Below are 23619 nucleotides of genomic sequence, written 5' to 3' on the forward strand. Positions count from 1 at the left end.
CCCAAGAAATGATTTAAGTCATAGTTAAGAAAGAATCTGTTGCTTCTGAGGATATAATAGTAGTATTAAGAGCTTAAATCATTGAGCCCTGTATAAAAGGACAACTGTAAGGTTTTACACCCTGCTCCACATATAGAAAATTTTCTGAAATAGTGGTCTTTTCTTGTTTTTCACCCTCCCAGGGGTAACCAGCAGCCCTGGAATAAAGTCTCCTATCACCATCATCACCACAAAAGTCATGACCTCTGGCACAGGCACACCTTCCAAAATCATCACTACTGTCCCTAAAATTACTGCTGGTCAAGGTCAGCAAGGAGTGACCCAGGTGAGACAAATCCAGTGTCCTGCCCTTATCTTCACTATCAATGGATTGTTCAAGAGCTTTTATTCTTTGCAGCATGTAATCTGAATAATTCTGAGACTTACCGATTATATGATCATCTTACTTTGGATTTTGCTTCTGTAATTTTAGTACATTCTTTTTAGGTATAACTGATTTTATTCACATTTTGCATTTATTTACAACATAAACTCAGCTTCTTTGTTTTTATTTGGACATAGTAGTCAGTACTATGTTTGTTATCAGGATAGAGTTATTGTGTTTTAACAGGGCTATAGAAATAAATGCTTGCCTTTTTTTGTTAGCGTTTTTTTGTTTTGGTATTATAGGTTGTACTGAAGGGTGCCCCAGGACATCAAGGCACTATACTCCGAACAGTGCCCATGAGTGGAGTACGACTTGTTACCCCTGTCACAGTGTCAGCAGTTAAGCCAACAGTCACCACGTTGGTAGTGAAGGGCAGCACTGGTATGTGTCCAGAAGATAAAGAAAGTTGGATCCTAGAAAAGAAAATTATATAATGAAATTCCTGTGCTCTCAGTCATAAATTGAAATCTAAGTATCCAAACTCTGAGTTCAGCCAACTGATGATAATATCTTGAATTGACCATTTTAAGAAACTGTTTTAAGTTCATTATTTTTTCCTTTGCTTCTAGTTTCTTTACCATTGAAAAAACTTGTTGGTTGGTTTATTCTATATTACTGATAATACAATAAGCTTCTAAACCCCCATCATAGCTTTTTTAAAATTTTGCTCCATAGATTTAGTCTAAATCCAGTTCATGCCAGCTCTTCAAAAGCAGTGGTTATAAGAATAGTTGCACAAAGGTTAAGTTCTGTGGAATTGGTGATATTGTGAACCTTCATCAAAGAGCCCTTTTTATTTCTCTTTTCTCTAGGTGTTACAACTTTAGGGACTGTAACAGGCACTGTGTCCACCAGCCTGGCTGGAGCCACAGGGCATAATGTCAGTTCTTCCCAGGCTACTCCTGTTGCCACATTGGGCACCATTGCTACTCCTTCAAGCCAAGTGATCAGTCCTATAGCCATTAATGTTTCATCAGCCCAGACTACAATGACAGCAGCTGGAGGTCTTACCACTCCCACCATTACTATGCAGGTAGGTTCTATAGTTTTATTGTTGTCACCTTGTTATCATGTTTAATTTCCTCATTTTAAAATTGAGGGGGTAATAATAATACCCATACCCCAGTGGTGGTGTTTTTTGCAAGGCACTTGCACAGTTAATATCTACGCAGGATTTGAACTCAGATCTTCATGACTCCATCCACTGTACCATTTAGCACACCTTTGTTTATTTGTTTTTCAGGCTTTTTTTGAGGCAGTTGGAGTTAAATTAACTTGTTTTGACTTTTCAAACAAGACTATATAAAAATGATTTGAAAAGCATCTTACATTTAAATTTAGTTTATTATTACTAATTAAGAAGGAAATACTGTGCCATATCTATAAAATGTATGAATTTGACTGTAATCAAAAAAAGTTTGCTCTCCTGTGACACTTTTCCCATTTATCCCAAAGAAGTCTAGAATTATTTAAAATACTGAAGTTTATTATGTGAAGGAGAATATGTATTAGCAGCATATGTAGAAAACTGAGCTGTTGTGTTAATGCGTCACTTCATATATATTATGTGTTAATATTAAAACTTTATTTGAAGGAAAGGAAATTGAAGGAGGAAGGATTAAAAATATTTTAAGTTGTTAAAAAATTATTGATGATTTTGGACTAGCTTTTAAGTGCATTCAGTAATGTGTGATACAAAATTTAATCTTTTTATCTTAGATTCTTTTATTTCCATTTTTTTCTAACCAATTTATAACAGTTACAGCTGTCAAATCAGAAAGATTGATGAGATAAGGTAGAAATAGTTATGAAATTTTTGATGCTGTACTCTTTATTGAATTGGGTGCCATACAGAAAGAAATTCATTGACCTTACACTATTTGTTAATTACAAGTTGGAATTTTTATTGTAACTTTTATTCAAACAAAACAAATTCTTTTTAAAATTTTAATAAATAAGAGTTTTAACCACAATTATTATAAAATTGAAATAGACTTTTCTTTACTCTTCACGTCCTCAAAAAAAATTCTTACAAGTAAAGGGGAAGTAGTTGTGAATCATGTTAAAGGACAAGCTCTATCATCAATCACTCATCAGTTCATCAGTAAACAAGTATTTATTAATGTCTGCCAGGTAGGTGTCAGGGATAGAAAACAAAAATGAATGTGCCCTCCTTTTCTCAAATAATACTGAATTATTTGATTAATTTGCCTTCTCTTGCTTGATGTTTTAAGTATGATATTTGTGAGAAATCAAAAATCCCTTCATCTAACCCAAGTAAAAGTAAATGTTAAAGTAAAAGGAAAATATTTGTTGTAGAGATATTTCTATTAATGTTTGCTTCCATATTTATTTTTTTTCTGGTAGCCTGTCTCTCAGCCCACTCAGGTGACACTAATTACAACACCAAGTGGTGTGGAGACCCAGCCAGTGCATGATCTCCCTGTGTCCATCCTGGCCTCACCTACTACAGAGCAACCCACTGCCACAGTTACAATTGCTGACTCAGGCCAAGATGACATGCATCCTGGTAGTGTGACTTTGATGTGTTCTAACCCACCATGTGAAACCCATGAGACGGGTACCACCAACACAGCAACCACAAGTGTTGTAGCCAATTTTGGGGACTTTTCACAGTCCACACAAGTTCAATTCATCTGTGACAGCCAGGACATTTCAACAGTTGCAGAACAGAATGTTGATATGATACAGGCTTGCTCCAACCAATCTTGTGAAACCTCTGAGGCAAGCACTGCCAGCACTTCAACAGTGATAAATACTAATTTGTCAAGCCCTCTCACTATGAGCATGGGACAGAGTCTGTGCTTAAATCCTCTGTGTGAGACCCATGAAACAAACAACATCAATATACCCACCATAGCCACATCTAGCATTAGTTCCAGTTCCCCATCTGAAACCCATGAGATAGCAACCACAAGTACAGCAACTACCACCACATCTACCATCAGGCAACCAGCACCTAGCAACCTTCTGCATAAAAAACATGTCCAGACAGGGGATACCCTGGCTTTAGCTCAGCCTGGTGTGAGTGGGGAACTCAGAGGATCTTGGTTTCCCACCAGTCCTTCCTGCCAAAGTCATCAAAGTAGGTCAGCCAATATGAAATCCACAGACGTAACCTCAGTAACCACCAATCAGGTTTGCCAAAAGTCCTTATCCAAAGATGTCACCACTAGTATTAGTACCAAGGGGCTTTATACTCAGAGTATTAAAACTGAACAAACAAACCCATCTTCTGTGGGCAATATCGTGTCAGGTGTGAAGCCACTAACGTCAACAAGTTGGCATTCTGAGACTGATCACCTTCACAATATGAGTACTACAGTGGGACAACTGAATACAGATGCCAGGGAAACCACTGAGATACAGACATCCACTAAGTATTTGTGCCCAGTACATCAAAACAATTTTACCTTAACTGCAGAAGCCACAGAAACACAATCTCCCCTCAAATGTTCTGATCCTCTTTGTGAGACGTATAGGACTGGTATGACCTCCACTATGGACAATGTCCAACAAATGTATTACAACCCACCATGTGAAATCCATAAAACAGATACCATAAGTGCATTCACTGCTACAACCTCCCATGTAGTCATTAGTCATAATAATAGTAAGCAGCAAACAACTCTCAGCATCACAGAGGCAATTTTTACTAAGAACCAAAAAACCTTGGAAACAGTTTCAGATTTGATAGTGTTAACACCAACTGCCACACCTCATGGGACCAGACACCCCTCAGGAGTTACTTCTGGACAAAAGCTGTGTTCTAATCCCCCATGTGAAATCCATGAGACAGGCACTACACACACGGCCACTACTATCTCCTCAAATATTACCTTCAGCAAAGGTGAGTAAATTTGTTCTCTTTATCTCATTTTATAAGTAGGAATTAAAAGAGGGAGACATGGAACTTTTACAAATCAAGCACTTGAGCATGTCATATATTATGCCATAACATATGCCTAAAACATCCCTAAAGGTTTTTTGCTAGTGACAAAGCATCATAGGTAGTGAAGAACAGGCTTTTCTGACTCTTAGTGTAATATTCTTTTACGTTTACACAAATGCAAATATTTTAAATTTTTAAGAATTTTATAGTTTTTGAGGTATTTTCCAGGTTCTTTTAATCCTAACACTATTATCCTATACCAATTTCTTCCTTCATAGCTTCTCCACCTACTACTAATGGACAAGAAGATATAGGGAACACCCAAGGGACTTCTGTGATTACCACCACTTCCAGCAGTGTGAGGATAGCTATCTCTACTCAGTCACAGGCAGTAACCATCATCTCTAGTCCTTCAGTTCCAGTGAGAACACACCAACTCTAAATGGAGTTGAATATTAGTTTCAAGTTTCCTATCTTCAACTTTGTTTATAGTTGTATAGGAATAACTTAATTCAATTTATATAATAATAATTTATTCTTCTAACTTTACAATTCTGTAACTTAAAGTTGTTGTCCACTATTATTCTTTAATAGTTATTAACATTTTATAATCCTTTATGATCTTCAGACAATTTCACTTATACATCACTGCATTTTAAATCTTCATTCTCTGTTTAAAATCTTATCACCCAGTAAGGTTCAATGATTTTTGTAAAAATTTACAACACTGTCTTTTCATTCACATTTTGGCCAAGTGGTGTTTTATGCTGCATTTAGAAGTTAATTTGTCTAAAAAATTTATTCTTGCCTTATTATTTTTTATCAGTGATTTAGATAAAGGCACATACATAGTATGCATATCAGATTATAGATTATAAAGCTAAAGAGATAGTTAACACATTTTAGGAATAGCCAGTATCCAAAAATACCTCTATAAGGACAATATTCTCATTACTAAAGTGAAAATAAACCTGGATAAATAAAAAACCATTCATCTGAATTCCAAAAAAGTCAGCTTAGAAAGATATGGCTAGATAGTTTGTCTGAAAATGCTTTTGGGTTTTTTTAATGGGACAAAAATAAGCGTAAGAAAGAGTACAGAAAAAGTAGATGTAGTCTTTGAGGTAGAAAGACCTAGGAATAGGGGAGTGATAATTATATTATTCTGTCGTGTATTCATGCCACATTTGGTGTAGTGTATTCAAAACTACTGATAAGCTTTTCAGAATATTCTAAAGAATGCAACATTTGAGGTCATGCCATATGAAGATTGTTTAAAATAACTGGGGGTGTTTATAAACAGAAAAATAGACTTATAGGGTGTATGCTAGCTATTTTAAGTATTTGAACTTAAAACTTGTTTGTAAAAGGGAAGCAGTCTTCAAGCAAATTTGATTAGCAATTTAACATTGGACAAGCATTATCAGACCTTATCTCTAAGAGAGGCATTTCTTTTCTTCTAGAGCATCTCAAAGGTAGAAATGTCTCCAGAGAAGACTGATGAATTTCCAGACACAGATGCAATTTCAAGGACTGTGCCTAGCACAGAGGCACCTCTTTCTGCTATATATATGTTAGACTCAGATGAAATAAAAGCTAAGCAAGAGGCAACAGAGAAACTGACGTTACTATCACCCTTCCAGTCCACTCAGTACCCAGAGCCACTTATGGAACAGTCACAGGCTCCTGAGAACCAGGTAGCTGTGGACACAAGTACTGCTAAGGAATCCCCACCAGGTCAGGACAGTTCAGGCCCTGAACAAGATGAGGTCCATCAACTTTCTTTGCCTCATGAGTTCATGGCTGAGGGACAGATGACCACCACAACACTGATGGTTTCAGGACTTTCTCCAGAAGAACTTGCAGTCACTGCAACAGCCAATGAAGAAGCCCAAGCTTTGACCATACAAGCAGCAAAAGGTGAGCACAGTGAAAAAAATAGGCTCATGAACTATACTGTTTCTGTGTAATGGGGAATACAGTTACAGAGAATAAAAATTTCCAGTCACAATAGACTTTTGGCAGTTCTGTGAAGGATAAAACCAAGATCATTTACAGCACAGTAGGGGAGGGAATGATGATGATTTTAATTGAAGAAAGACATGTATTAGAGAGATGTGAAGTCGAACTGATAGACTATGGCAATGAACTGAGCATGGTGGAGGGAAACTATAATTTATAAGTTTATATAGACATATATAAGTAAATCTGGGAATTGTTTACATAAAAATAATACCTGAACCACTAGGAACTAAACTAAATCTTAGGAAGTTAAAATTTTAATATTTTAATCAATAACTACAAAATTTTCTTTCAGAAAATTAATTGGAACAAGAAAACATAATTCAACAAATTTTTGTTAAAATAGTTGTCCAGTGTGCAGTTTACTCCATATTCATTTTGAGTCAGTACTGTAATGTTATTTAAAAATCCAACATAAAAGAAGGCTGCATGGACAAGTATAATTCCATTAACTTTGGGCTGAACACTTGGCTTAGACTGTTATGTTTAATTTTTATTTGTATTGCATTTTGGAGAAGAATTATTAACATACTGTTTTGGGAGAAGAGTAATAGGATAAAGATGTTTTTATTTTAATCATGTTATTTCAGTTTTACCTTTATAAAGAGAACCTATACGGAGTGCATTAGAAGGATTTTTTTAAATGGCATATTCCAGATTTTAGAGAAAGGCAACTTATAACTGTACAGAACTTAGCAAATACTCATTAACTTCCATCAAAACAAAACTGGCAAAGTCATTTGTCAGTCTCTGACGTGACACACAAGTCCCTTTTTTTGATATAATATATGCCACAATATATGTGAAAATTCATCCAAAAAAATGATCATTTCTACCAAAGATTATATACTGCCTTAATTATCTCATAATCATTAGGATTGTATTGTTTTTCTGTTTTGAAATAAACATCTGTGTCTCTCTGGATTAAAAAGGCATTGGAATGAATTCATACATTCTTAACAGTTAAATTTAGGGATTTGTCTTGCAGTATTATGTGATATCATCTCTGGTATCATCTTTTGTATCACTTTTGTATCATCTTTTATATCACTTTACCCTTAAATTGGAGAGAGTACAAATGGAAAAGAATTTAATCTGACTAGTTACCTGGTGGGAGAGATATTTATTTTTTCCTTTTTGTTCTAAAGTTCGGAAATACAGTCAATACGTTTAAGTCTGAGGGATACAAATTTTAGTTTTATATAAGGATTAATTTCAAAATTCAACAAAGTATGGTAGATATTTTCATGAGATAGTTTTAAAGCATTTATTATTTATTTATTTACGAAGACCTCTAGTCTTCAGGTGGATTCATTTTTAGAGACTCACAATTGAGTGATAAAATATAGGGATGTATGTCAGTATGTGCAAAACTTCACAGATCATGGCTGAAACTTTCTATGAACAAATCCTGGGAGATGATAGGGAGTGAGTGAGTAAGGAGAGAATGTATAGTACTAAAAATTGTGAAGAACTGTATAAGGTAATACATACAAAAGTTACATATAAAAGTGATTTTGGGCTTCCACATTCAGTCCTTGCCTTCTTCCCATCCTAAGATGGCAAACAGTCTGATATTGGTTATATATGTATGGTCATTCCACACTAGTCATTTTGTGGAAGAAAACTTGAACAAGAAAGAAAAATATGTTTTAGTCTTTATTTAGACATTACTTCCTTCTCTGGAGGTGGACAGTATTTTTCATCATGAGTGCATTAGGAATGTTTTGAATCATTGTATTGCTGAGAATAGTATGTCATTCACAATTCTTTATTGAACAGTATTGCTGTTAAGGTGTACATTTTCCTAGTTCTGTTCATCAGTTCATTTAAATCTTTCCAGATTTTTCTGAAAGCATTCTTTTTGTCATTTCTTACAGTACAATAATATTCCGTTACAATCACATACCAAGTCATTTCCAGTTGATGGCTTCCCCTCAATTTCTAATTCTTTGCCATCACTAAAAGAGTTGCTATAAATATGTTTGTATATGTGACTATGTCTTTATTTTTTATTTAGATCTCTTTGGGATACAGACATAGCAGTGGTATTAGTAGATCAAAGAGTGTGCAGTTTTATGACCCTTTGGGCATAGTTTCTGGAGAGTTCTTAAAAAAATTTTTTAAGGAGACTCTTTTCTGACAAACTTTAGTCTAATGTAGTGAATACTGCTGTCCATGCCTTAAAGTCCAAGCTAATCCTAAACCTGAAGTCTGTGATAGGAAGAGAAAAAAACATTAGGCTTAGGCCCAGTAGAGCTTGCTGAGTTAGGATAGCCATTGTTGGTCTTGAAGACTATACTACTGAGTAGCATTTCTTTTTGCTTCTGGACAGGCACTTCAGGGGAGCCCATGGACACATCAGACACAACAGAGACACAGACAGATCTAGGGCACCTGCCCTCGGAAGCCCAGGAGAGTCAGTCTACTGCCATTCCCATTGTATTGACCCAGCAAGAGCTTGCTGTTGTGGTACAACAGCAACATCAATTGCAGGACATCCAGGCCCAGCCACATCAGCAGCATCAGCACCATGCCACTACTGAGGCCTTAGCTTCTGCTGATAGTCTCAATGACCCAGACAGTGAGAGCATTGACCTTATGTCTTCTACACCTGTAGGAAGTAAGCATCTATCTGCTACTTAATGAGATATTGTGCTAGGTGCTGGAGATAAAAATACAAAGAATAAAATAGTTTCTACTTACAATCTGGTAAGAGAAACAAAAAGATTTATTTCAAGATATAAATAAACATATAAAAGGAACAAATGCAAATTATTGAATGCAAGGTTCTTTGGGAGGAATTAGAAATTCAGAGCAGGAAAGTAATGCTGTTATTTTGACAGGGCATTCTCTGAAACTAATGCAAGAGAAAAAAATGATTATCTGTAGTTAGCACACTTGCTCTCAGGATGAGGAAGATACAATAGGAGGTAGGTGTCTGAGACAGTATGTTAAAAGGACTCAGTAGTTAAATATATTAATATATAAAATCTCGTTTCCTTGATGGTATTCAGTTTGGTATAATGAAATACTAAATTTGGAATTAGAAGATATGTTCTGAGTTCATATGTTAGCTCCTCCATCTAACATTCTTTGTTCCTATGATTTATATTCTTTGAGACTTTGGTGCATATTGGCCCTGTGGTGTCAATGTGTGCTTTGAAAGAACAAGGTCTTTTAGTTGTGCTGGTAAAGGTTGTCCAGTCTCACCAGGGGTCACTGATACCTGGAGAAAAAAAAAGGAAAAATCAGTACATTGCTTACATTGGAATTATGAGGGAGATTTGTAATATGCTTTAGTTTTAGAACCTTGCTGTAAGGATACAGTCTCCAAAAGATAAAACTCAGACTATGATCAAAGAATTTACAGACTTGTCAGTTAATAATAAATTAGACAAGTGTTATTATACGAAAGTGATATAAGAAAAGGGGACCAGAAGCTGAAATTGTATTGATTAGAATAGGTGCCAGGAAAATCTAGGACAGTAAGAAATGTGGTTTTCTAAGTTTACCCGCAGCTCTGGTTTCTTAACATTGGAACTTTAGATTCAATGATTTCGAAGATCCCCTCTTCATTTCAGAAGCAAAAAGGAAAGTAGTAAAGTGATGACTAAACATCCCAGTAGAGCTTTCCTTTAACATCTGTCTTTTACTAGGTCTGGCAACATCCAATGCATTTGTGACCCCTCCATCTATAGTGGTAGCCAACCCAGGCAAACTACAGGCTGCAACTGCCTTGACTGAGGTAACTAATGGTATCGAGTCAGTATTGGTGAGTTGGAAATGATAGCAATAGTGATGGTATGTACCCCTTGGGCACTGAAAGTTGGGATCCTATGTTTAGAACAGTTGCTATTATTAATACATCCTCTTCTCTAGAAACCTGAACTTCCACCCCCATCCATCAAAGTACCAGTGAAAAAGGAAAACCAGTGGTTTGATGTGGGTGTCATTAGAGGCACCAACATGATGGTGACTCATTATTTCCTGCCACCTGCTGATGTTTCAGTCATGGATGTAAGTCCCCAGGAAGATGTTTTAAACTGTAGTAGATAGGTTAGAAGTCTGATACAGAAGTCTGATTTTTAAGGCCAGATTTAACCATGCAGTTGATTGTTCATTTATCTGTCTGGGCTGGGAGAAGTTCTTGAAAAAACTGGAAATATCCAGTACTTTCCATTGTGTACTTTTGCCATAATCCTTGGGTTGAACTAATAGTTTTCTTAAGTTAATGGTAGAATAGTCACCTATAAGTCATTCATAATGTGTAAGGAATATGTGGGTTAGAGTTGCTTGTAGTTTTGGTTAAATATGGAAAATCTGCAAGGAATCTAAGAATCTGAATATGATTGTAATAGTACTGAAGGCTGATTTTTAAAAGAACAAAAGATCTATGAAGGATGGCAGGAATAAGATGTAATATACCTTGGAATTATGAGGATAGAAATGCTGTAGGAAACAGGTCTAGATAACATTATTTTTATCACAGTTAAGTACTGGAACAAGAATCTAGGAAGGGACAAATTATCTATAGTTCAGTGAGTCAGGCAAGTTTACCCAACTGTGATAAATCGTAGAGTAGCCTTCTCTGTTCTGCTGGACAGAGATTTTAAATCTTAAAAATAGTTTGTAGTCTATTATTAGAATATTCATCTGACAGATAAAGTCTTATTTTATTCATTTCTCTTTTCTTATTCTCCATCTTCTAGTATGATTCCAGCATTATCCCTGACCATAGCAAGCTAAAAAAACAAAAGTTGCAACCAGGCACAGCCTATAAGTTTCGAGTAGCAGGGGTCAATTCCTGTGGCCAAGGATCCTTCAGTGAGATCTCAGCCTTCAAGACATGTCTTCCTGGTTTCCCTGGAGCCCCCTGTGCCATTAAAATCACTAAAGTGAGTATTCCCCCAGGGGAATTATACATGTAATTTCTAAGGATGTTAAGGGAAGTATATTTAGTTTCTGCCTTTGAAGCCTGCAGTCTTCAGGGCAAAATACTCTTCTCTCTGTTTCTAAGATCACAGTATAGTGACAGAGGGTGAAGTTAACAATTTGCTTTCTATGTAATTGTGAGTAGTAGAGTCAAGATGGGTTAACCTGAAGGAAAAGACAAATCTCTTATACTATACTATAGTAAGGCAGGAACTTTGAATCTCAACACTGCCAACTAAACTGTCTCTGTTTCCATAATATGACTGGAGATGACTACTCAATAATTTGGATCTTCCTCAAATAATGGCACCTGGACTTTCCATAGAGGGTACTACAGTGTAGCATTAAAGTCTTCTGAACTGAAATTTTCTGACCATTTCCTTTTCTGACCATTTCCATTTCTGTAGAACTCAGATGGTGCCCACCTTACATGGGAACCCCCATCAGTGACTTCTGGCAAAATCATTGAATACTCTGTATACCTTGCCATTCAAAGTTCTCAGTTAAGCAAACAGAAGAGCTCAGTTTCAGCTCAGCTAGCTTTCATGCGTGTCTACTGTGGGCCCAATCCATCCTGCTTAGTGCAGTCTTCTAGTCTTTCCAATGCTCACATTGATTATACCACCAAGGCTGCTATCATCTTCCGAATTGCTGCCCGAAATGAGAAGGGCTATGGCCCTGCAACTCAAGTCAGGTGGCTACAAGGTGAGTATAATCCATATGTCACTTTGAAGCACTTATGTATGTTTTCCTTATGAAAGAAGTAATGGTATAGTAGAAAGACAGGTGAATTTAGATTCAGAATATCTTGGGTTCAAACAATGACTCTTAATTATTTAATTTCTGGACTTAGTTTTCTCAGCTATGAAATTAAGGAATTTGCCTAGATAGTTCCTGACAGACCAATTCTTCATTATTCTAAATGAATAACAAAAATTTCCCTTTGTTCAGTCATTTCCTTACTATCCTAAGTAGTTCTTTGTATAAATACTATTCTAAGGGTTGTGAGAAGATTTAAAAAAAAAAATCATATCTTTTCATTCACCTCAGGTGAGAAATAAGAGATTAGCAGAAGACATAAAGGCAGAATTATAAAGAAGTTGGTCATTCTCACAAAATGACATTTGGTTACTCTGTTGATCCCCAACCTTCACACTGAAAGACTTTTCAGAGTAAGAGGCTATAATAAAAACTATCCCTTGGAAGAGGCTGATGAAGAAAGAGAAGATGCCCATTCACAGAATGATAGTGAAAACAATAGGTTGAAATTAAGATTCCATATATTTAGGCATCTAATACTGTTTGAATTTGGATATTATTTGAGTCTTTCCATCTTTGAAACTTGAAATTCAAATTTTCTACATTTTAGTCATTGACCTTTTTATAATTCTTTTCTACTTTCCATTTTTTATTACAGAATCTAGTAAAGATGACTCTAATACTAAGCCTGCCAACAAGCGGCCATTGTCCTTTCTTGAAATGTAATCACAGACCCTTCAACTGAATCTTATGGTGGTAGGGGAAGCCAGAGCAAAACTATGTAGGGGAGGTATCCTGAACATTGTGTAGAAAGGATCACAGATATTGCCCCAGCCCTTGAAATGCTAATATAGCCATTTCATTCCTACACTAATTCTTTTTCCCACTCCCTACCAAGGAAATCAGCTCCAAAGAAATCCAAGGCTAGTAAAAGAAGGCTGATTACCTAGTCCCCTCTTATGCAGGAAGCTCTATCCTCACTTTCATCCTCATCTCTGCTACATTTCTTTTTCCTATGAATTTGGTCCTTCCAAAGAAACAGGTATGATAAGTGAATTTTCTTGGCATTAATACACTGCTGAGTCAGTCCACTATTTTGTCTTTGAAAATTTAACCACTTAAATTTAAAAAGAATTTTTTGCCTTTATCTTGTCATTAGCAACTCTGTAGAAAATTTGAGTATCATTTAATGCCCTCTTATCCCAAATTCACATAGTCCTTGTTACATAAATATCATTTTCTGTGGAGATAACCACTAGTTGGGAACTTTTAGTGATCAGATTTTCATAAATAAGAGTGGAAAGTTTCACCACTTAAAACCCTATATATGATCATAGAGAAGAGGCAATGTTATAAACTAAAAAGTTGAAGTTGATAGAACAATATTAGCATTTTTATTATGCTCTTTAAAGTATGAGGTATTTCTTTTTTATTTTTGCCATTTCTATACAGAATGTGTGCATGTGTGCAAGAATGTATGTATATCTATGCACATACACATTTTTCTAGTTAGTGTCAGATGTGGGAACATTGAAGGAAGAAAGCTGGTGAATATTTCAGAATTAGAGTGAGAAAATAGCTTCCATTCTGTTCACAACAAATTCTGTTCACTGGCATCATCAAGAAAATCGTTTTATTTGGGAAAGAAGTTGATACCATTGAAATTGTTTTACCCTTTCTGAGTCTTGTATTATTTCCAATAAAATTCAAGAAAAGAGATACCTAATATGTGGCCTCAATCTGTAAGAATCAAATCTAGATAGAAAAGATGATATCCCTTTTTATTACAACATGTGGGGAGGTTGGATAATATAAAGATAAATCCACATCTTGAGCAAGTATCTCACAAACATATTAAAAGGTAGAAACTGAGTCTTAGGTTGAAAAAATGTAAAGTTGACGAATATATACATGCACAACACTGTGAAGGAAACAGATGAGATGCGTTGTGGTAAGGAAGGAATGTAACATATATAACCATCTCAAATTAGAAAATTCAGTAAATCTACAATTTCTTGTCCATTTTTATGTAATATTCCCAAAGAGAAGTGGGATTAAACAATATAAAAAAAGTTGGGTTGTAAGATAAACTTTTCCTCAAATCTTATTTTTAAAATTGTTATTGCTGTACAAATTCCATCCTTAGTATTCAGTCTCTTTGGAAACCTATGCAGAAATCTGCCTTTATTTCTAGTACAATAGAAAAAAAATGGTTATTCTCCTCTTGTGTTCTTTTCCATAAGTCTATCCCACCACTAGAACCTTAGAGTTTCTGGTTTTTTGTATTAAAGTTATTTCACTGTGAAATATTTTACTGTTTACTCATTTGTATTTCTATTTGCCCAATACATGTTTTCCTTTGGTTTTCCTTTTTTACTTCCCATTCTTACGCTTTTATTCTCCATTTTTTTAGGAAAAATAGCATACTTTGCAATGTAAAAGATCCCTTGCTAACCCAATATTAGCATTGAACTATGTTGTTTTTGTGCTATTTTGAACTATTAAACTATTAAAATGACTCTTTAAAAAACAACCACCAGTGTCTTTTACTTTTTTGCCTCTCCCTCAATTTTATCTACTCCAGCCCTTAGTTTAGAACAGCTCTATAAAGGGCCATTTGGGAGAAAAGTATTTCTTCTTTTCATTATCTAAAGATTCTTATCCTCCAGCTGTTTTCTAAATGTTGATTGCAGTATGCTTTGGGGGAATTTAAAGATATGCATTTATCTGGAATTAAGGAACCAATAATAACCCAACTCAGACTCCCTTGAAATTGAGCATTTTTTTTTGTACATTAAGTTCAATAGATTACCCAGGTTCTTACTGGAAATAACCTTGGACAAAATAATAATATACTTGATTTTTCAACTCATCCAAGGACAACAGCTGAATTGACTTGATATTTGTTGTGAACTCAGCTCATCCTACTTTATGTAAGTACAGTCCACTAGACTCAGCTGATGCTTACAGGCTTCATTGTGATCCAAATCAGTGTACATTATGAACATGTAAGTAACATATATCAATGTGACTCTGTCATTAAGCCACTCAATAAATACATTTTATGTAGGTAAAGAATCTCTGACTCTAGGGTAGAACATAAAAAGCTACTCATCTTCTAGATTCAAATGTTAGTACTGTTTGCTTACCACCCATTTCACCTAGGATAAATTATTAACAAAATGAGGGTTGCTTTTGGATTTCCGATGTCGTAATTCTATAATTTTTAAGAGCAAATATATTTCCTCAGTATACTTTGTGAAAAATTTTAAACAGCATCCTTGTTTGAGGAGAAGGGCTAACCTGCAAAATTCCTTAAGTGATGACTTATTTATTTTAACTTACTTATTTTGAGTTAAGTATTGAAATAGCAGAGTGCTAGGCTTGGAAACAGGAATCTTCGATTTGGCCTCAGACTGCACCACTGCTGCACCTTAATCCTGTTTGCATCATTTTCCTCATGTGCAAAAATAAGCTGGAGAAAAAAATGACAATAAAAAATTCAAACCCAGTGGAGGTCAGAGAGTCAGAAACAATTGAACAAAAACATTCTTACCAAGATTCAATGAGGCAGATATAAAATTTATGACTGAACATGATGGATCACAGTAAGATGAATAATTTTGATTACATGAAATTTATGGGGTTTTGCACAAACAAAATGCAACCAAAATTGGAAGGAAAGCAGGAAATGGGGAGGAGGGAGTTTACAGCACATTTCTTTGATAAAAGGCGTTATTTCTCAAATATTGACAACTAAACCAAATTTATAATACTTAGTACAATGGGATCAACTGGTGCATGTAGAAGACAAAAAGAAGGGCTGTTTTATTATGTGAGGGGATAGAAGGTGATGTGACATGAAGAGGGGAGAAATGGAACTTCACAACAAATGACCTGTTTTTTTCAGTGAAATATAAAACAAGGTTCTCAGCTGACAGTATATAAGAAAATAACTTGGAAGGTTTGAAGAGGAATGAAAATGTTAAGAACTGCTCTGGTGTTTGGGGTGGTCATTTAATTTCTGCGTAGCACTGAGTGCCCAATTGAAGTAGTAATAAATTTGAGTGGACCTAGTAAGCCTGGTTTTGTGATATTTTTCTTAGGAACCTGGGTCTAAGAAAGTACAATCTGCTACGTGGCAAGAGAGTCAAGAGGACAGTATGGAATTGAACTGAAACATTTTTTAATTTATTGAAATGTTTAATTACATGTAAAAACAATTGTAACCTGTTTTTTATAATTGTTGAGTTTCAAATTGTCTCTTTCCCCCTTCCCCCCCAAAAGACATATTTAAAACATATTTATGTGTTAGTCATGTTGTGAAAGAAAACAAAAAATGCTTCTGTCTTCAATCATTGTATTCCTGACAATAACTAGATAATCATATTAACAGTAGATTATCATACAATAGAGACCTATGTACAAGTTCACTTTTCATCAGTTCCCCTAAGTCTTTTTAGAAGAAATCTTTTATTTTTTTAAAGATGTGAATACTGCAGTAAAAAAAAAATCTGGTGAAACTACATTGCTAGTGAGTTTTTCTGTTAGTATTTAGATTGATAAAACATACCATTAATTTTAAAAGTTGATAACTCATTTTCACTGTAAATGTATTAGTTTCATACACTATCATTATAAGGCAATAGAGAAATACAATTGTATTTGACAAAACAGTAAATTTTTTTTTCTCATTTTGATGTTATCATTTCCATCATGTACACGAGAACAGAACGTATGCCATGTTGAAGAGTAAACTTGGTCCCCAGTAGGTTTCCAGGGGGATTCTTCATATTCAGCAAACATAACATTACTCAAAGTCCTCTATACTATACTATACTATACGTCCCAGTTAACTTCTGCTTGTTTTAAGCTTTTAGTGTCTCTATTAGCAATTATTGATAAACACAAATTTTCTTTCATTATTTTTAATACTGTATGGGTGGCTGTTGTCTTTCTTGAATATATTTGTCCCTTCAACCAGCTGCTTTTGCTTTCTGCAGTTTGTGTAAGTACATCTTAATGGAGAAAGAAAAATTTGGGTTTTTCACTTGATCAGTTTATGAACAAAATTCAGTTTTATTTATTAAATTACCTCAAATATTTTTGTTAGGCCTATTTCTTAGGGAAACCACAGTTAATGTCTTTAAAGGAGAGGCTTCTGGGAGCATCATATAAAAGTGAATTGTTATTAGGTAACACCTCATCTGTAATAGATTGGCTAATAGGACAGAAAATGAAAATCAAAAATATTGGAGGTGATGTGGGGAAAATGAGATTTTAACATACAAAACTGACCAGATTTAGCCACTCTGTAGAGCAATTTGGAACAATCCCCAAAGTCCTATAAAACCCTCTATAGCCTTTGACCTACTAGGTCTGTATCCCAAGAGATAAAAAAACAAAATTGAGATGATCATAAGTTAGAGGATGGCTGAACAAACTGTGGTATGTGATTATGATGGAATAGTATTGTACCCTAAGAAAGTACTCTAAGAAATGATGAGCAGAATACTCTCAGAAAAATCTGGATTTGCATGGACTGATGCAATGTGAAATGTACTGTGTGCAAAGTAACAGAAAAATTATAAAATGATCAGTTAAAAATAACTTAGCTATTCTCAGCAATACAATGATCCATGACAACTCAGAAGGACTTGTGATGAAAAATGCTATCCATCCCCAGAGAAAGAACATTATAATAATAATTATTATTTTTCTTGAGTTTTTTTGGGCTTGTTTTCTTTTACAACAACTATTATGGATGTTTGCATGATTACCCATGTATTTCTAATCAAACTTCTCAATAAGGAAGGTGGGGAGACAGAATTTTAAATTCAAAGTTTTAAAAATGAATATTATTTTTACATATAACTGAGGAAACATAAAAATACTAAAAACACGTTTTTAAAAGGGCATTACCAAGTTAATTTTTTTTTTAGCAATAAACAATCTTTTTTTTTTTTTTTAGCAAATTAATCTCTGGCTATTGTATAGGATCATAGTTATACCTCACAATTTTGAAACCATAGGGCCACATATTTTTAAGGTGTCCCAAATGAAGTATTTTTGTTGGTCTTTGATATTTTCTTGACATTATGTATTTTTATATCAGCTCAGGAATATCTTTTTAAAAATTGCTTGGGTCACCAGTTCTCGAATTCTTTAGTGATAAATTCCCATTTTCCATGGCTGATATCCCCTCCCTCACCTTACTGGTGTCATTGCATTGTCTTGAATCAAGGATAGCCTAAAACTAGCATAGTCATTCAAGATTTGTTGGGTGACAAATTCCCAGCCTATGTTCTGAAGCTATCCCGTGCTTTTAGTACCCTGGGTAGTTTTCCTGACAAAGGTACTCAAGTAGTTTGGGATTTCTTTTTCTGGGTTATTTTACAGATGAGGAAACAAGATTAAGTGGGCACATGTCAGAAGTCAGTTCTGAACTAAGGAAGAATCTTCCTGACTCCAGGCCTCGCACCACACAGAAATGTTAAATCTCCATCTAGCAAATATTTTCCATGTAGCTGTTTTGTATTACCAGTATTATTACTAATAGATATGATCACCAAACATACTATAACAATTTAATATTGATAATTGTGTATTTGCCTAAAATTATCTACAACATACAAAATACTGGCCTATGCACTGGGGTAAGTGGGAAAAAAATAATCCATTTGCTCAAGAAGTTTTGCTATCCTATAAATACATATAAAATACATTAAAAATATAAACAATTCAGAGGCAAACACTAACAATTTGAAAAAATCAAAGAGTTGACTGATTTCAGAAGTAACATTCTATTACCTATATTAAAGGTTTGAGTTGGGAGGTTGTCATGTATGCAGAATAACAAACTAACTAGTCACTATCTACATTTACTTCTAACCTATGAACTTTAACCATGCTCAGTTTCCTCATCCCCAAGATTATGTTTTTTACTAAGGGTAGAGAACCTGTGGCCTCAAACATGGTCTTCTATGTCCTGAGTAAAGCCTTTTGAGTAAGACCAAGTTTCACAGCATTACTTCTTTTACTGATTTTTTCTGTGATGTTTGTTTTGGGTCAAAGGGCTGAAATTGAGGAGCCAGAAGGCCACATGTAGACCCAAGGCTGTAGGTTTCCCACCCCTTTTTGACACCTTCTCCAACAAATAGACCACTTAAGAGTATGTCCTACTTTGCCTTTGTTTCTGTATACACTTTAGGAATTTAAATTATTGATGATCACAACTTCTATAAAATATAAATCTTTTAGCTTTTTGGACTCATTTCACAAATTCATCCCCACTCATGCCAAACTAACCTATATGCTACTTTTTTAAGTGAATATTTCATTTCTCACCTTCACAAAACTTTAAAAGGAATTTACTATGCCCAAAATGGAGTCTTTTTTCATTTATGCCTCAGAGAATTTAGCTTCTTTCAAGCTTTAGCTCAGGAACAATCTTGTTATTTGAAATCATTCTTGATGTCCCTTAATATTGTTCCCCTTCAATATTAAATTCTCAATAAAATACTTGTTGAAATTTCCAAATATGCTATGTTCCTTTTTTACTACAAGATAATAATAATTACCAAAATTCATTTCCTTTCCAAACACAATTTTTTATTCCCTCCCAGTCCTCCACACACAAAAAAACCAAAACTCAGCCAAGCAACTCAGATTTATTTGTAGCTTAAGATCTGGGGATAAACAAGGATAACAGCTTAAACAATGCATAAGATCCTTCCCCCTTATCATGAGTGGAGTGCACGCCACTCATCCAGTGGACCACGGCTGGGGATATACTTGACTCCACAGCCATTAGGAATGAGACGTTTCTCAGCTACCATGTCCTCAAATTCATCTGCATTGAACTTTGTGAAGCCCCACTTCTTTGAGACATGGATCTAGCAAGGGAATATAAAAAAAGATTTGTCTTTGTAAAATCCCACTTTCCTCTCTAAGTATTTTTTTTTGTTTTCTGAGGATGTCCAGATAAAGAATGGAAATATTTATGTCACTGGGTTGTGACCGAGATCAAATGTGATATTGAGGTCCAAATAAGTTGAGTATTATTTCTTACCTTCTGGCGACCAGGGAACTTAAATTTGGCCCTGCGCAAAGCCTCAACCACGTGCTCCTTGTTCTGGATTTTGGTGCGAATAGACATGATCACCTGTCCTATATGCACACGAGCAACAGTACCTTGGGGTTTTCCAAAGGCACCTCGCATGCCTGTTTGGAGTCTGGAGACAGGAAAAAATCTTATGAAAATGGCATTTTTGACACAAGCTTTTTCTTAAATCTTTTTTTAACACTTGATTTATGATGGAGAAAAAAATTTTAACATGAAAACAAAACACAAGCATGAAACAATCGAAATAAATTTAAACCATTTTCCGAATTCTGAGTGTGTTGGATATAGGCCTCAAAAGAATGCATATCTTTTTTAAATTTAAGAGATTACTTGATATTTTTTTTGTACGACAAAACAAGTGGTTTGTCCTTGAGAAATGTTGCAAAGAAAATATTTCAAACACAAGATTATGATCTTTGTAACAATTTTTGGATAATTAATCATTGGCATTGTCAGTTTTCAGGTAGGCCTTTAAAATTGTGAACTTTTTCTTCACGTACATTTGTAGATGTATTATTCTCTATTTCCCTGTAAGTTTACAAAGAGTCAATGGAGTTACATGGGATACCTTTATGAAGACTGGGAAAGCTAATAAAAATAAATAAGAAAAGGCATCTCTTATAGGTTTATTAGTTTCTACTTATTTTTTAGAAGTCTGGATAAGAATTCTCACTCCTTCCCACCCTCATACCTTGCTATGCTTGTCATATGTGTCAAAAAGAAAAGGTATTGACAACATGAGAGTCTACATTATTGGTTAGGGCAGCAAAAGGAGTACTACTGTGGATAAATACAGGGCTTGTAAAGCATTCAGAGACCTATTTTCAGCACTCAAATGCAGGTATGGCTACATACTAAACTCTCACCTATCAGCACCTGCACAAGATAACATTTTGTTGATTCGAATAACATGGAAAGGGTGCAGTCGAACACGGATGTGGAAGCCATCTTTGCCACAAGTTTTCACCATATATTTATTTGCACAAATCCGTGCAGCTTCCAAGGCTGTGGAGAAAAAGAAAGTATTGAAAGAACTGCACATTAAATACTGAGTTTTGCCTCAAAAATTATTTAGGATTTTTTGGTATTACTGTGCATACTGGTAAAATTATACATTTGAAATTTATTCAATTGTGGACATTTTCTTTTTTTTGTAAAATGAGAGAAAAGCTTTTTGTGTCTTTAAGGTAATTGTACATTTGATATTTGTTTTTGTATGAACCAGAGGTTTTTGGAAACAATGAAAGGTGGGCAGATCTTGTTTTGTTTTTTACCTTCAGAGGACAGTTGTTCATATTCATCAGACACCATATGTCCACAGAGTGGGAACTCATCCACTTTTGCCTTTTTTCGACCTAGGTCAAAAATCCGGATCTTTGCATCTGTAAAAAGAGGAAGTATTAATTTTTAAGTTTTAAATCTGATTGTAATTATAGACTGAAATTGAAAGAGAGGGTAAATTATATGTTAACATTTTTTAAAGTACAATTCATAGTTTATGAATTTTTAATTCAGTTTAATGTATTTGAAAGTATTAGTTAAATTAAAAAGATCTTTATTTTGAGTACTACAAGTTAATTTAAGTGTTATTATATTCTTAGTTTCTAAGTAGAACTTACCAGGGATGCCTCGGCAGAAGCGTGATTTTGGATATGGCTTGTTCTTACAGTATCTGTAGCTTTAGAGAGAAGGTGTAAGAAAAGATTAAATGTAAATTTAAGTTAGGAAGGATAGTTATTTAAATCTTAGATAGGGACAGTTGGTGAAAACTTTGATAATTACTTATTTATCAGTGGGTTTTATTTATGTGTTACAGGTTTTGTGGTAAATGGAGGTATTTACAGTAAAGTTATATTAAATTTGTTTTTTTAGCATTTCACAATTGTATTACAAGGTAATTGATTTGTATAAAGGGTTCAAATAGGTGGTTTTTAAAAGTATAGTGCTTTGTAATTATTGATTACTGTTACCATTTAGTGACTATATATTATATGTGCTATATATATTATATAATGCATAGTAATAATAATATATAAATTAAGTTGTAAGTCAAATTGCTTTTATTTTCAGTTATTTTTGATATTTTGTAAAACTTTATCTGGGTTTTTTTTGTCAGTTAGACTCCTTGGCCCTTTGTTCTCATTTTACGTCTCAAACGGTTATTTTTCTGAGGCAAAAGATTCCGTCGCGTGTGGTAACAATATAAGTCAAATTAAAAAAGGAATCAAAGAAATATAAATCATATTCACGTAAGAGAAAAGCTAAACCTTAAAACGCCATTTTTTCCTGTTTATTTCCATGAGGTAAATGGGAACTCTTTTCTATATAAAATAAATCAGCACAATACAAAATCAAATAGTAAGTAATCTACACACACCATAAAATGATTTGTGACACACAAAGTAAATGTTTTCTATTACTTTCCTCTGTATAAACAGCAAAAAATACGGAGCACTTACCAACGAGCTGGGCGGCGACCCATAGTCAACGCGGACAAAGAAAGTTTAACGCGTGCGCAGTCCTTAAGTATCTTGTTTTGGCGCGTTTTCAAAGAGGCGGAGCTGAAAATACTTCCGCGGAAAATACCGCTAAAATTCATTTTATTTACATTCATTTATTATGAAGTCAAATATAAATTTTATTATGTTATATTAAATATCAGAATACAAAGAAAACAAACCCTCACCTTTAAAAAAACAATGCGAATGCCATTATCAAAGAAAATAACATAATTAAACAATAACGAATAAAACTTCCTACTAAAAATATCAATTGAAAAAACACAAAGATATAATATATATAACATATAATGTATACACAACAATTTAAAACAAAAATCAAAATTCAAGTAAGAAATAGATACAAGAATAAAACAATTTAAGAAAACCTCAAAAATAAAAAACAGCCCTGTACATCATAAAAATATTAAAAATTACAAAATTTATCTATATTAAAATATTCCTAAAGAAATAAAGTAAAAACAATAAATTATTTTAAGACTGAAAATTGTCATTAAATCAAATCCCATCCAAAAAATTTCCCTTAGAATGTAAAAATGCAAACAAAATCCCTGTAACAAATATGCATATGTAAATAATATAGAAGTATATTAATTTTATTCAAAAATATGTCTCTTTCTACACTCCAATACTTTAATAATAATAATTTAATACTTGTTTTTCTTTACAATTTATCCTTTATATTTTACTTATAATATATTTACAATACTTATGTATTATATGTAATACATTATAGTATATTTTGCATTACATATTATGTATTATATAGTGAATACTTACAACATATTTTACATAACATTATATACATTTTCCTTGTTCCATTCCTTTTCCTCTACATCATTACATATAGTAATTAGTATATACTCCTAAATTAATTTCATACACTCAAAATTCGCACACTCAAATGTAAAAAACATAA

The 23619-nt window shown here is 34.1% G+C and overlaps 2 protein-coding genes across 13 annotated transcripts in view; one reads left to right on the forward strand and one right to left on the reverse strand.

The window, feature by feature from the left end:
• LOC140516963 (host cell factor 1-like) overlaps positions 1-16750 on the forward strand; it is a 36399-nt gene extending 19649 nt beyond the window's left edge. For 3 of the 11 annotated variants that reach the window (XM_072627798.1, XM_072627806.1, XM_072627799.1), the window contains 12 exons: positions 183-325; positions 670-808; positions 1240-1460; positions 2795-4298; positions 4619-4761; positions 5804-6260; positions 8698-8985; positions 10022-10137; positions 10245-10382; positions 11075-11260; positions 11705-12002; positions 12715-14589. In XM_072627798.1, coding sequence (XP_072483899.1) covers positions 183-325; positions 670-808; positions 1240-1460; positions 2795-4298; positions 4619-4761; positions 5804-6260; positions 8698-8985; positions 10022-10137; positions 10245-10382; positions 11075-11260; positions 11705-12002; positions 12715-12782 — 3701 coding nt within the window. In that variant the 3' untranslated portion in view covers positions 12783-14589. Of the gene's footprint in view, positions 1-182; positions 326-669; positions 809-1239; positions 1461-2794; positions 4299-4618; positions 4762-5803; positions 6261-8697; positions 8986-10021; positions 10138-10244; positions 10383-11074; positions 11261-11704; positions 12003-12347; positions 12553-12714; positions 14590-16162 lie in introns of those variants that run through there. The other 8 variants (XM_072627802.1, XM_072627800.1, XM_072627804.1 and 5 more) reach the window with 8 other exon arrangements.
• On the reverse strand, positions 9076-22763 carry LOC140516964 (large ribosomal subunit protein uL16-like). 2 transcript variants are annotated; one of them, XM_072627811.1, is made up of 7 exons: positions 22641-22701; positions 21801-21859; positions 21456-21563; positions 21048-21186; positions 20128-20290; positions 15402-15531; positions 9076-9591 (listed from the first exon to the last, which is right to left on the reverse strand). In XM_072627811.1, exons 1-6 carry the CDS (start codon positions 22661-22663, stop codon positions 15412-15414), a joined length of 612 nt encoding a protein of 203 aa, XP_072483912.1. In that variant the 5' UTR covers positions 22664-22701; the 3' UTR covers positions 9076-9591; positions 15402-15411. The 2 variants fall into 2 exon arrangements, with proteins under 2 accessions (XP_072483912.1, XP_072483911.1); XM_072627810.1 differs by lacking the exons at positions 9076-9591; positions 15402-15531 and adding an exon at positions 19711-19951 and having other exon boundaries at positions 22641-22763.
• Between the last annotated feature and the right edge of the window lie 856 nt (positions 22764-23619).

Source organism: Notamacropus eugenii (assembly GCF_028372415.1).
Source record: "Notamacropus eugenii isolate mMacEug1 chromosome Y unlocalized genomic scaffold, mMacEug1.pri_v2 SUPER_Y_unloc_1, whole genome shotgun sequence".
In the NCBI taxonomy this organism is placed as follows: domain Eukaryota; kingdom Metazoa; phylum Chordata; class Mammalia; order Diprotodontia; family Macropodidae; genus Notamacropus; species Notamacropus eugenii.

What these genes read in the sequence shown, in the direction of transcription:
- LOC140516964 (XM_072627810.1), bottom strand. Translation starts at nt 22,663, where the DNA reads ATGGGTCGCCGCCCAGCTCGTTG. An exon ending in TCTTGTGCAGGTGCTGATAG is followed by an intron (nt 20,291 to 21,047) that starts GTGAGAGTTTAG and finishes TCCTGTCTCCAG; the next exon opens with ACTCCAAACAGGCATGCGAG. An exon ending in AGTTCCCTGGTCGCCAGAAG is followed by an intron (nt 19,952 to 20,127) that starts GTAAGAAATAAT and finishes TTCCCTTGCTAG; the next exon opens with ATCCATGTCTCAAAGAAGTG.